This window comes from Alligator mississippiensis, chromosome 9 (genome assembly GCF_030867095.1).
Source record: "Alligator mississippiensis isolate rAllMis1 chromosome 9, rAllMis1, whole genome shotgun sequence".
NCBI classification, from domain to species: domain Eukaryota; kingdom Metazoa; phylum Chordata; order Crocodylia; family Alligatoridae; genus Alligator; species Alligator mississippiensis.
The window spans coordinates 17,862,035-17,875,997 of NC_081832.1; the positions used below are offsets into that span (position 1 = coordinate 17,862,035).

At 44.0% G+C, this 13,963-nt stretch overlaps 1 protein-coding gene across 3 annotated transcripts in view; it reads right to left on the reverse strand.

Annotated features, from left to right (window-relative positions):
- The window catches only part of TOP1 (DNA topoisomerase I), a 94,178-nt gene that overhangs the window by 33,081 nt on the left and 47,134 nt on the right, over window positions 1–13,963 (reverse strand). For 2 of the 3 annotated variants that reach the window (XM_014609689.3, XM_014609690.3), the window contains 2 exons: window positions 4,013–4,139; window positions 3,344–3,417 (listed from right to left, as the gene is read on the reverse strand). In XM_014609689.3, the coding sequence (XP_014465175.1) occupies window positions 3,344–3,417; window positions 4,013–4,139 (201 nt within the window). The remainder of the gene's footprint in view (window positions 1–3,343; window positions 3,418–4,012; window positions 4,140–13,963) is intronic. The other variant, XM_006275843.4, reaches the window with a different exon arrangement.

Sequence of the window (13,963 nt, forward strand, 5' to 3'; positions counted from 1 at the left end):
CAGTTTCATCTTGAAGGTGTTCAATGAAGGCGCTTGAACGACCTCCGGTGGCAGGCTGTTCCAGACCTTGGGGGCTCGGACAGTAAAGAAATTCTTCCTTATGTCCAGCCTGAAACGATCTTGTAGTAGTTTGTGACCATTCGTCCTCGTCATCCCTTGGGGCGCTCTGGTGAACAAACGTTCCCCTAGATACTGGTGGTCACCCCTGATAAATTTGTAGGTGGCCATCAGATCACCCCTGAGCCTGCGCTTTTCCAGGCTAAAGAACCCCAGGGCTCTCAGCCTGTCATTGTAGGGTCTGCTTCCCTGACCTCTGATCATGCGCGTGGCTCTTCTCTGGACTCTCTCAAGCTTCTCCACATCCTTTTTAAATTGTGGAGCCCAAAACTGGACGCAGTATTCCAGCTGCGGCCTCACTAAGGCCGAGTACAGGGGGAGAATGACGTCCCGGGATTTGCTTGAGAAGCATCTATGGATGCAAGCCAGCGTTTTGGTCGCTTTACTAGCCGCAGCATCGCATTGCAGGCTCATGTTCATCTTGTGGTCAATGACGACGCCCAAGTCTCTTTCTTCTATAGTGCTAACCAACATAGCACTGCCGAGCCTATAAGGATGCTGCGGGTTTTTTTTCCCCAAGGTGGAGAACCTTGCATTTATCGGCGTTGAACACCATCAGATTCTCATCCGCCCAGTTGCTGAGCCTGTCCAGGTCAGCCTGGATCATCCGCCTGTCTTCTGGTGTGGATGCTTTGCCCCAAAGTTTGGTGTCATCGGCGAACTTGGCCAGTCCGCTTCTGACTCCAGTGTCCACATCATTAATGAAGATGTTGAACAGTATGGGTCCAAGGACAGAGCCTTGGGGGACCCCACTGGTCACAGGACACCACGATGAGTGACTTCCATCAATTACTACCCTCTGGGTCTGACCCCGGAGCCAATTTTCCAGCCAGTGGATCGTGGGGGACCCAAGGAGACACAATTGGCCAGTTTCTCCAAGAGACGATCATGGGACACCAGATCGAAGGCTTTTTTGAAGTCAAGATATATGACATCAATCTCTTCTCCCTTGTCCAGGTGATAGGTCACCTGGTCGTAGAAGGAAATGAGATTGGTCAAGCAAGACCTACCCGCAACAAACCCGTGCTGGCTATCCCTTAAGATGTTGGCGTTGGCCAGTCCATTAAGGATGGCCTCCTTAATAAACTTTTCTAAGATCTTCCCTGGGATAGAAGTCAGGCTGATGGGCCTATAGTTAGCCGGATCCACTTTCCTCCCTTTCTTGAAGACAGGCACCACGTTGGCCTTCTTCCAGTCTTCGGGCACTACACCAGAGCGCCAAGAGTTTTCAAAGATCCGTGCTAGAGGCTGGGCTATGATGCTCGCCAGCTCCTTGAGTACCCTGGGGTGAAGATTGTCAGGGCCGGCTGACTTGAAGGTATCCAGCTTCTCAAGATGTTCCTTCACAAAGTCAGCATTAATGGAGGGCAGGGGATCACCCTCACCCGGACTTCCCGGCCCTGTAGCGGGCACGGGCGTCCCATGGGGCTGATGAAAGACCGACGCAAAGTACCTATTTAATAGGTTGGCTTTTTCCTGGGCGTCAGTTGTCAGTTGCCCCATCTGGTTCAGCAGGGGTCCAACGTTGCCCCTGCTTTTCCTCCGGCTCCCCACATATCTGAAAAAGGACTTTTTATTGTCCTTGATGCTCATAGCTAGCTGGAGTTCAGTTGCAGCCTTGGCTTTCCTGGTCTGCTCCCTACAGGACCGGACCAGTGCAGAATAATCCTCCTTGGAGGTGACTCCCATCCTCCATCCTATGTAGGCCTTTCTTTTTAGCCTCAGGAGGTCTGCTAGGTCCCTGGAGAGCCAGGGGGGCTGCTGTGCCCTCTTGCTGCCTTTCCTCCGAGATGGAATAGACTTAGTTTGTGCATTGAGGATCGCTCCCTTGAGGAGCAACCACTCTTCTTGAACTCCCCTCTCCCTGTGGTCACAGTCCCTTAGGGCCTCACTGACAAGCCTCCTGAGCTTGTCAAAGTCGGCTTTCCTGAAGTCAAGGACTTGCGTGTTGCTGACTGACTTGCCAGCTTTTCGGCGGATGGTGAAGGCGATCAGCTCGTGGTCGCTGTCACCCAGCTTCCCATCGATCACTAGGTCGCCAACTAGGTCCTCCCCAGTAGCCAGCACCAGGTCAAGCAGTGCTTTGCCTCTCGTTGGCCCATAGACTTCTTGAGTCAGGTAGAGGTCATCCACGCACGAGAGGAAGCTCTGCGACCGCTCAGATTTTGCTGAGCGATCCTCCCATGAGATGTCTGGGTAACTGAAGTCACCCTTGACAACCATGGTCCTGGAGCAAGCTGCCTCAGCCAGTTCCTGGGCAAACTCCTGGTCTAGCTCAGGACTTTGGGTGGGAGGTCTGTAATAGACTCCCACCATTGTGTCCCCTGTGCCGTGTTCCCCACGGATTTTAACCCAGAGGGTCTCCAGCCGTCCACCCTGGTCACCAATATCGGCTTGCAGGGACGCGTAGCTTTCCTTAACAGAGAGAGCTACACCCCCGCCCCTTTTCTCTACATGATCCCTCCTGTACAGGGTATAGCCATCTATCCCCGTGGTCCAGTCATGGGTGGAGTCCCACCAGGTCTCCATGATCCCTATGACATCGTAATTGTTTGCACTGAGCAGGAGGATGAGCTCCTCCTGCTTATTCCCCAAGCTCCTGGCATTTGTGTACAGGCAGGCAAGTGTCCCCTGGGGGGCTCCTTCCTTGCCCACAGATTTTACCAGGGCTGGGGCTGGGATGGGCTCCCTTGAGTGCTGTGATCCGCTGGCTTTGCAAGAATTGTTCAGCGGGCCAGCAGTGGCGGTCGTCCCCCCGTCCCCCAGCGGGCTTAGTTTGAAGCCCGGTGGAGCAGGTCAGCCAGTCTGGCTGAGAAGAGCCTCCTCCCTAGGGGAGAGAGGTGGAGACCATCTCTTCCCAGCAGCTCGCTGCCTCTCTCGCCAAAGAGCGGGCTGTGGTCATTTGTAGTAGTTATAGCCAGAGAGGGCTTTTGTCCAACTTAATGTTTCCAGGAGTCTACACTGTCCTGGATAGAACCCAACCTCCTGGATCAAAGTATTTAAGTATCCACTGTAGGTAACAATCCTGCATGCACAGGCCACATGCCCTCCCAGCACTTTCCTCATTACTATTTTCTATTTAACTGGTTGCTTAACCAAAAACGTAGCTACATGGGCACATATCACACAAAGGGAAGATACCTCAAACAGAACCCCTGCCTCTGCAAGCTGGCTGGGAGCTTACAAAAGAAACCCAGGCTACAGGATTCTGGACCTGCTGTCTTACCTGGAGAATCCATTTTCCTTTTCCTTCTTTATTTTTATATCACCAGAAGATTTGCTCTGAAAGACAAAAGGTAACTATTGGTCAGTTAGCACCGCATCTTTGACCCACATGCAAATCAAAGAGAACAAAGAACCTGCAGCAGGAAACAAGTGCACTGCAAGCACTTGCGACTTAATGCCTTCAGTACCAACTGACATACTAGGAGCACAGAAAACACCCATATTTTGTTCAGGTGTTCCTTGTCTCTTTCAGCTGGGCAAGGCAAAAGTAGTATCAATGCAACATTTCCGGTCTCTTATACTGGGTAACTAACTGTCTCCTGTCCTTGCATAGGATGAAGTCAATATTTACTTGGTCTTTTCTTATATTTAAGAACTAGGGATTAAACTCAGCAAGAGTTCTGACTGCAACTATAACAGGAACGATTTACATCAAGTGGGCATAGTGTCCACTTGATTTCAGTAGTATGATGCCTATTTATACTGCCTGAGGATACGGCTCTGTATCTATTGAGCCACAAAATCTAAGGACCAATCCTAAATGGGAGCGAGTTCTCAGTCCTAAACTAAACACTTAAAAGTAAATGCCAGAAACAGCCTTTCTGCTTTCACGCAGCACAACAGCTGAAAACCAACCCCCCTACACCTCACATAAAAGAGAGCCCCAGACCTTTTCTTCCTTCCGTTTCTCCTTGTCTTTATCTTTGTGTTTGTCTTTGTGTTTCTCTGAGCTGCCATCTTTGTGTTTGGTTTTCTCCTTCTCTTTGTGTTTCTTCTCCGAGGAATCTTTGTGCTCGCTGCAAGATAAGAGAGTCAGTTCAGAGAGGGGACATCAAGAGTTTTGACCGGTGTGAACAATTTACAATGTTCACTGAGTCCCTGAAGCTTTGCCGCTTACAATCACTTGAAATAAATGATCTTATTAATAGGAAGATCCAAAAAAACAGTCAGCTGTACGTCAGGCCTGGTTCTTCAGAAGGGAAGGAAGAGAAAAGAACTTGTGGTAAAAATCAAGCTGTCAAGCGCTTCTAATCAGGGAACCAGAGCCCATGTGGGGGTGCCAAGGAAATTCACCTTGTGCACTGCTTATTGAGCTTGAACACTTTCACAGGAACCCCCACTGTTCTTGTTTGCTTCATTTCCCAATCAGCTCTGAATAGGCACAACTGAAATAAAATGGAAAACCAGGTCCCACTCCTCAGTGGATAATGCCCTGTTGTTTTGATATTTCTTTCATCCAAGGAACTAAACCCCCCTTATGATTGGCATGTGTGTTTACTCCCAAACAGCTGGGGGAGCCAAGGCAGGGAGATTAAATGACTGTGCCTAGGGTTAAATGAACATAAACAGAAAGGCTAGGGGTAAACTCAGCAGTACCTATTCCTAGTCGCTTCTTCCAGTAGCTAGCACTTACTGTTCCCCAATCAGAACTGGTGTACGGGTTGACACAACTGATCCTGCTCATGAGAAGGTCAAAATTCAAAAAGTTACAAGTCAGTGCATCCCTGTCCTTACAAGACACTACAGCGGAGTCTTAGCCAATGCCATTATATCACTTCAGATCAGATTAAACAAATCCAGATTATGGAGTTACCAACCTAGTGCCCAAAAAATCTGGAGTCAGGCTGCAAGAACCAACAATTGTTTTAAATTTTCTCCTACTGGTTTCTGAGCCTAATAGATTCAGATCACGTTGTCAAACATTTTGTTGCAACCACAAGGGCGAGAAGGTTATTTTTATTTTTTCAAATGAAAACTGAAACGCTGATAGAATTACTTTACCCCTTGCACTGAAGCTTCACAAGAACAACAGACTATTGTGAGACTAGTGATAAAAATCTCAAGAACCCGAGACAGATTCACATCAGTGTTCAGGGAGCTAGGCAAGAAGTCTGTCATTTGAACACACCTCAGATGCCCATTTACAGGACTTCAGGCACTCTCTTAAAAATCATATATCACTCATTTCAAGGTAGTAACATGGTGGAAACTAGGTTCTCTTTTTTCCTGGGAATAGTGAAATAGATGCTTTTCCCTTTCTGACCCCATGTGTAGGCCCATTTCCATCAGTAATTTTTATTCCATCAGAAATTTTTATTACATGCTATCTTTCCCCACTATTATCCTTTGAAATATTTTCCACCACTCCTTGAGTGGAAGTGGTCTAATACAAAATGTTATTAGAAGCATGCCGCCCATTTCAGCCGTTTAACACTCAAATGCAAGGAATGAAACTTTGCAAGACAGAACAGTGGAAAATTAAATTTACGACAACATGGGAGGAACCTTTTCAAAACTGCAAACTTTCCAATGCTTTCACTTCTATCTAAAGGAATAGCGACTAGGAATAACGGGTGCAAACTAGTGGAGAGTGGATTTAGGTTACATGTTAGGAAGACATTTTTCACAGTAAGGGTGGCCAGGATCTGGAACGGGCTTCCAAGAGAGGTGGTGCTATCACCTGGCTTGCAGGTCTTCAAGAGGAGGCTAGATAGGTCACCTTGCTGGGGTCATCTGACCTCCGTCCTCTTTCCTGCCAGGGGCAAGGGGTCGGACACGATGATCCACTGTGGTCCCTTCTGATTCTACAATCTATGAATAGGAGCATGTGGGGGGACTGGCCTGACAAAGCTTGACAAGAGTTATCCAGCATCCAGAAAGAATGCACAAGATAAAGAGGAAGGTAACTGAAATTACAGTGTACAGATCTGTTTGTACTTCTAGCACTTCTGAGAAAAATCTGACTTGGACACAGCTTGACATCCTTATTTTATATCCATGCAAGCCTTGCAATGTATATGCTTGAAGACTTAAACCAGGGCCTGGCAACCTTTTGCCACTATGGGCCAGAGCTTGCGACCCAGCTGTCCACTGCAGGCCACAAATCTCCACCTCCTGTAGCATACAAGTCACCTATGCTTACCACTACTGCCAAACCTTGTCCTCTCTGTAGCAAGGGTAAGCATAGGTATGAGAGTGAAAACTGGGAGAACAGCAGAGGGGATGGGCAGCCTGGTACATCCATGTGTATGACCTAGTCCCATGCTACCCCAGGGCAGGCTGGACCTTCATAAGCTGGATCCAGCCTGTGGACTATAGGTTGAAGATCCCTGATCTAGAGACTAAAGCTCAAAGTAGCATAGTACAACATACACCCATTTCCCTTGATGCAAACAGTTGAAGAAAATCTCATTAGGATCTGAATGGATTTTGAACTCAGCATGGCACAGAACAGTGAAAAAAAATCAAGAGGATCTCCTGCTGGTGGTTCAAACTATAATAATAATAATAATAATAATAATAATAATAATAATAAAAAAGCCTACTTAGCAGGGTGATCTCTTCTAACTTGCATATAAATCAGTTTCCATTTAACTCTTTGGAGACAGGATTAGACTAGCGGAATAACAAAGTAATATTTACCGGTGAAGACAAGTGGCACTCTAGAAATGCTTTTAGATGGACATGTCACACCACAATCAGCCTGCTTGTGAGAATTTAAAAACTGCATATTATTCTTACCTAGCAGTTTACATTATGGACACTGTGTGAACAAGACAGCAAGTACATACAGAATCCAACACTGGATTGAGAAATCAATTGTATGCCTGCTATTGTTATACTCATTTTTTACCTCAGATAAGATTTCCCAGCTTTAGTATCCTGTCCCCACTCCCCGTGAAGCTCAAAGACTCCGGCATTCATTTTGCATCATTGTAACTTGCTGACAGTCCCTCTGAAAGCACAGGATCTGTTTGTGTTATTAATCAAAGCCTTAAACTCACAAAAGCCTGGAAATTCTTACTTAATATCTCACAGTTATGTCTGTACGGATATTAGGTGCCTTATCTGCCAAGAGATTAAAGCTTTACAACCACATCACCACAGATAAATCAAAATAGGAATAAATACAAAATAGGTCAACCCCCCGCCCCCTTTTTTAAATGTTGGATGCATTAAGTAATTTCCATTTTCTGAGCTTGATGACTTTCCTAAACCTAAGGAGTGGACATAGAGATCACCCTTTACTGCCCCAAAAGGGGCACTTTGGGGATGTCGGCCAAGTTTCAGAAAAGAGAAACTCCACTGACTAGCATTTTTTAGAGGAATATGGCACAAGAAATGATCAAATCATTGCAAACCTTACAAAACAAAACTGAAAAAAGATGAGCTAATGGTTCTCACTCTGTTAATTAGCTTATGATATTATAGTTAGGGATCACTAAATAACTCAGAAGAGCTCAGCTATTGCAACAAGTGCCTTGTAGGTTTAGCACCTATGTAGCTGAATATACTAGCCAGGTGAGAAAAGTAACTTAGCTGCTTCTTTTACACAGCAGGGCTCAAACCTGAACATTTGTTTGCAAGTCTCTATCGTTTTGTCCTGACCAGAAGATTTGCATAGTTTCTCCCTTCTTCCCCCTGTTTTGGAGTCCTACCTGAAACCATTCATACAAAATACTAGAAATGGCTTCTATAGCAGCTCAGTGGCCTTGACAAAGTTAGTTTAGCTCTGGGAAGTATGCAAGTGCTGCCATGACAATTTCACAAGCAAGGAAGGACAGGAGATTTAAAAGGACAACATTTTCAGGAGCATCCCGCTTCTTTTGAATGTCACCCTAGCAGCCGTACCTGCAGGCCGCATTTTCTGACATGCTGAGCAGAGCACAGCTTTCCACCTGTGGTAAGCTGTGCCCAAGGACTCTTGTAAGGCAACAGAAAAAGCTGAGGCATTGCCCTTCAAACATAAAATTCAGTGTCCACTCATGAAAATGTTTAAGTGCCTTACCCAAAGCCAAAAGTTATACCAGACTAGGAGCCAAGAACAGGAGTCTGGGGTCCTGTCTACCAGTCTGAGTTCTTATCCAAAGGCTACCCCCCCTTCCTCCTTTTGCTTTTTTTTGGCAAGAAGTCACATTTGTCACCTCCCAGGACCCTTAATGGTGGACTCTCACTGATGTTCAGAGTCTAGAACGGCATTAGGAGTGGTAGCTCGGAGAATGCAAGATATATATGGGATACTGGCCCATAAAGCCTATTCCAAAATATCAATGGTGAGGTCTGAGGTCCTCTACCCTCTTGTTATAAAGCTAAAAGAAGTAACCCAGAGTCCTTTTGTTTTATTTTTGTTTTTTAAACCCACCTGCTACCTCCTCTGAGGAAATAGATTATTTCCCCCGTTCTTAAGCACTTTCCTTGACATACCTAACCATCTTCTGGATATCAGAACACAGCTCTGATTTAAAAGACAAGCAAAGCTGGATATACTGAATAGCAGAGACAATCATGACATCATCCTGCCTCCCTGGAAAGACCTGATCTCTGTCTGTACCCATGAGCAAAGCCTATAGTAGATCGCTTCAGCCAGTTGTCTTGGCAACAGCAGGGTTTCCTCCCCCCGACCCTTCCACACATGTAATTCCTCTAAATATATCCGTTTCAGTCAGGAAACAGAATTGCTTTGCCCTATCACTTGCGTCTATTAGGCTACTATCTAGAGAAGTTAAATAAGGGAATGAACCAGTTTGGCCACTATCATATTTGGCAAAACAAAATGAGTCAATGTGGTACCTATTACAAGACACCATCCTTAACCTGCAGAATGGGCTCTGGCCTCCTACCAGCTGTTCATTAAGGCTACTTAATGCTATGATTAGGAGGTAGTTGTCATATAGTAAAGTTCAGGGAATCCCTTTCAAACCACTGCAAAGTTGAAACAACTTGTGTGCCATGCCCTACCCGCCCCAGCCTTCACTAAGGAGACTCGATGCAACTGTAAAATTCTACTGAGCAACCGATTCCTTTCCAGCACTCTGGATACCTCCTGCTTTTGCTAACCCTGCTGCCTACATACGCCCTTGGACAGTCTCATTTGTTTCAAATGCAGAAGTTAAACAGTGAAGCCCACTTTGGATATAGTTAAACTTCCTGCTGTGCTAAAAGTTGCCCTAACTGGAATACACGTTATTCACAGGAGATGTATTCATGGAAGGTTTCACGAACACTAGAGCCTCCTTGCAATGTCATGTACATAGAAAAAAACCAGAACCACTTTACTTATACCATTATAGTTAAATTGGTACAATTCTGTACCCTGGTTACAATTATATCTCTATAAAAGTGCTTTAATAGAGCTTATTTCTGCCTGGAAATAGGAATATGCTTTAGTACATGGCACATTTTTTACAGTACAGCTACAGCCACATTAGGGGTTGTGGTGATATAACTATTTTTTGTCCAGAGACATGCGTCATATCTTTAAGAGACATAGATACACTGATTCAACATGTGTACGTCAGACAAATAAAGAATATACCTGTTAAAACAATGCAGTCTTGTTGCAGTGAAGTTACCCAGTAGAATATTCCTGATGAATACCAATGTATTCATAGAGGAAAAAGAAACCTGCCTGCCACACACCTTAGACACATAAGGCAGCACCCAATTCGCACTAGATTTGTTTGTAGGCTTTCATTTTAGGAAGCTTGTTCTAAGGAGGGACTGAATGGCAGGAAATTGTAAACACCTCAAACAAAACTGCCTCTCTGAAAAGTCAAGCAAGTGTTCCTCAGTTGGGCTGCCAAGAGGAAGATGTAAGGGAGTGTTTTTTCTTTCCCCTTAAACCAGAGCAGGGAAAGAGAGAACATGCACCTGGCAGCACACCTGCTTATACTATGCTCACATAGACAGCTACAAGTGGAAAGTGTTTCCAAAAAAATAGGAGATGTACAAATACACAGCTCCCTTCAAGCCACAGCAGCATTACAGTGCATTTAACACTGCATTCTTCAGGCACCATTTGTGTACTTCAATAAGCCCTCTCCCTGCCCTTTTCATCCCCACCTCAAATGACAGGCAGGGAAAGATGCTTTCTTTAAAGCTCCTCTATTTCCTCTCTCATTCTCTCCGCTGTAATTAACTTCTTGTACAGTGGCTGGGAAATTTCTACTGATGAGCATTAGAACTAGCTGCAAACAGCATTCTGCTACCCTAGCTGGTATCGGTTAAGACTCCAACTAAAGCATAAGTAAAAGGGAGCTATGATTTCACTGAAATCAAAAAACACAATAGGGACAGAACAGAGGTTACTTGGCCCCATGTCTTGTCTGAAGAATTATGATACGAACTCAAAGCTGCGATTACATTTCAGACCTATATGCAGCAAGCAGTGTCCAACTAATTGGAAGATTTTAACCAAAACATGGTCACATTTTCAGCTGCCTTGGTGTTTTGCAAGCTCACATTTAGAGATGCATCAAACAGTAAAACTGGGTGTAAATCTGTGCGCGCCTCAGTTATACAGCTGAGCTCCCAACTACGTAACAAGGTGACTTCAGCAAACACTGGATCAATAGGAATCTTTCCATTAACTTCCACATACAAGCAATCAGGCCCTTAGTGGGCACAGTGCTGTGGAGATAAAACAGAAGGCCAGGGCTGTAAACATCCACTGAGACAGAAGACAGTGGAACCGTGTCAGAGTGCAAGCTCTCAGAGACTGGGGGTGGGCAAAGCATGCACATTTTAGGCACTATGGGAACATAACAGATTTTACTACTGGAAGCCAGTCTCTCACTAGATAACGGGCCAAGGTCAACAGTATACACACAAGAAAAAACAGAATTAAATCAGCACACCCACACATGCAAGAAAACTAGGTTTATGTATGTGGCTTTTTTCCCCAAATGGTCTTTTCCTTTACATTAATGATAGCCCTTCCTCCACACCCCTCACCAAAACAAAGTGAATGGCTAAGGGGGAAAGACCATGTGAAAAACAGAACTTTCAATTATCTGAATTTTTATTTTATTACTTTATTTAATTTATTATCCACAAACAGAGGCCCTCTCCATTTCAATATTTATTGGCAAAACAAAAAGCCCAGAGCACACCAATCGGGTCACAATCCCTGTTACATCCTGCAAAATCTCTGTTTAAACCAAACAGATATCAAGAGGCATTTTGGAACTAAAGCAAATATACAAGCTGATGGAGGATTTTTCTTCTGGAGCATTTAAGATACTTGTCATGCTTGTAATATGGATCAGTGCTGCCAAAGCAACCTGGGGGGAAAAAAACCTAGTCTCTTCACTCCAGTCACTGCAGCAGCCGCTTCCTGCAGCATTGCTGTTCGTGGGATGCGGCTGTCAGGGAACTGAAAGTCACCTGGCAGAAAGATATTCAAATCTGCCTTAAGGCTTGCTAGAGATCAGTTTAATTTCAAACAAGGTCCATTATCTCATTATTTTATCAAGATTTTTCATTTGGTCCAAGGAAGACAAGTGTTTTAAAGGTCTATTATGAGATCAGATTTCTTTCATGCCTAGATATTTCAGAGGTTCAATATTGCTTTATCAGACGTCAGTTTAAAGTAAAACCAAACCCAAATAAAACAGAGGCAGCGCTTCAAATGATGCAGATCTATTCTCTGATAAGGAGGTTGCTTATGTGGGCTGAGGGTGAAAAAAAAAACAAACCAACAACAACCCTGAAATGTACAGGAACATTTTTCTCCCAGTTTGCTATATCTGTATTTGAGCGGTTAAGATATAAATGTCATCTTGCAAGTGGGAGAGAAGGAAAGCAAAAAGTGAAATTAAGGAGTTCTGTATATCAAGCCATTACACTTCTACCAAAAATAGATCATCTTGATCTCGTGTGACATTTCTGAGACACTTATCTCAGCAGCTTAGAACCCTCACCCAGAAATGGGACACAGACACTGTTCATTCTGCATGGGAGTGTGGTGGTCCTCTTGACAACACAGGTTTATAAAAAAAAAGGCTCGTTAAATTTGTGAAAAGGCATGACGGAGCCTTCAAACTATTATAGACAGACGTGGAAGGCACATGGCCTGCTTCTCCTACAAGGAGGAAATGCTTCTTTCAGCACATGTTCAAATACAACTTTGTACCTTATGGAATGGGGAGATGTGTTAATCCTCCAACTAGGAAAAAACCGCGGGGGAGGGGGGGGAGGAGGAGGAGGAGGAGGATGACGACACACCACAAACATTTTATGCTGAACACATTAGGGAAATGCCCACTCTAGCTCTATAGTTAAGGATAACTTAAGTTTGACTTAGAGCAATGATTCAAGCTCTTTGTTAAATATGAAAAACACAGCAGTCTTTCCATAAGATTACAGCACATTAAGTGCAGGCTGGATTTTCTGTGAGTTTAGAAACAATTCTAATTAGTATGAGGCAATTTTTTCAAAGACTTCCCTTTTTACTTCTAGCAGCAGTAGAAGACCTTTTCTCATAATTATAACAAACAGAGCACCAGTTTTCAAAAACTTCTTACAGTTAAAACAATTCAACGTTATGCATTAGCTGCATTCTCCCATCCTTTCTTAAGTACCAACAAGCCATTTTCTGCAGTTACTCTCCACAGCTAACATTTTCTTCAGAGAATTCCATGCAAATCCCTCTTTCAATATGGCAACTTTCCTAGTCTTTTCAATGGGACTAAGCTATGCAGGCCAAAATAGACATCGTTTCCATTCACCTGCTCCTCATCACATCCTAAACTGCTACTATATTCCTAATTAGCAAAGAAGAAAAAAGGTGGCAGCCATTTTGATCAAGGATAGCCTTTCATGTGTTTCTCTAAAAGATTTTTTTCCTTCAACCTCTAAAAATCAGTTATAAATCTGGCAAAAGAGGACTATGAATTCTAAAAGAGATTTCCTGAAGTGGCCCGTTTCCTCAGGCTTACACAAAAGGAAGGGCAAGAGGCATGTTGAAACTTCACTGAATTAGTTCAAAATTAAATTAAAATCAAAATTAAGGAAGCCACCCTGAGTCCATGTTATAAAAAAAAAATTCAGGCTGCACTAGGACAATCACAATCCCCAAAAAAATCAAACTAGGTTCCATATCAAGATTAATAAAGAAATTGTATGTTCTGCTTTCACTGTGTGTCAACATTTTCTTTAAGTGCTTTACACTGGTTGACTTGTGACATTCAGATTTGATACCTCCATATGTCTCTAATCATCTTTTCTTCCACTTCAATCTCTGAAATGTTTTCACCATAAATTTCCCTCTGGGCGCGTGCACTCTTAGATTGGCACATTCTGTCCATACACTTGGGAGTCTCCTTGCTCCTCATCCACTGAGCAGTGTCTTTAAAATTCTTCCAGAACTATTCCCCACTGCTCTCTCTATACCTCTCTTACCCACTAAGTTGCTGGTCCTTGTTTTGAGTGTCAAAATTGCATGCTTTACAAAGGATTGATAGTTACTTAGCCTAGGTCTATGGACTGTACTGGTGAAAAACCAAGTGTATGAATGATATCAGTTGTTTCCATTAGTAAGCTGCTTGTTTTAAATATATGTGATGTGACAGTGAGACGGCTGTTACGTTGTGCATGACTGAATGAGGATGGGCAAGAGCAGCATCTTTCCAGTATTCTTTGATAAACATTCCAGCTGAAGTGTTCTTAATGTATGCAATTTTATCTTCCTAGGGTTATCAGCCTACAGTCATGATTTAGTGATACACCAGCCAGATGTGTGGGCTACATTTTCAAAAGGAAAAAAATGCACGTAAGTACATGCGGCTGCAAATTGTAGGCACAAGGGGAAGTCAACGTGCAAAAAAGGGAAATCGGGTGC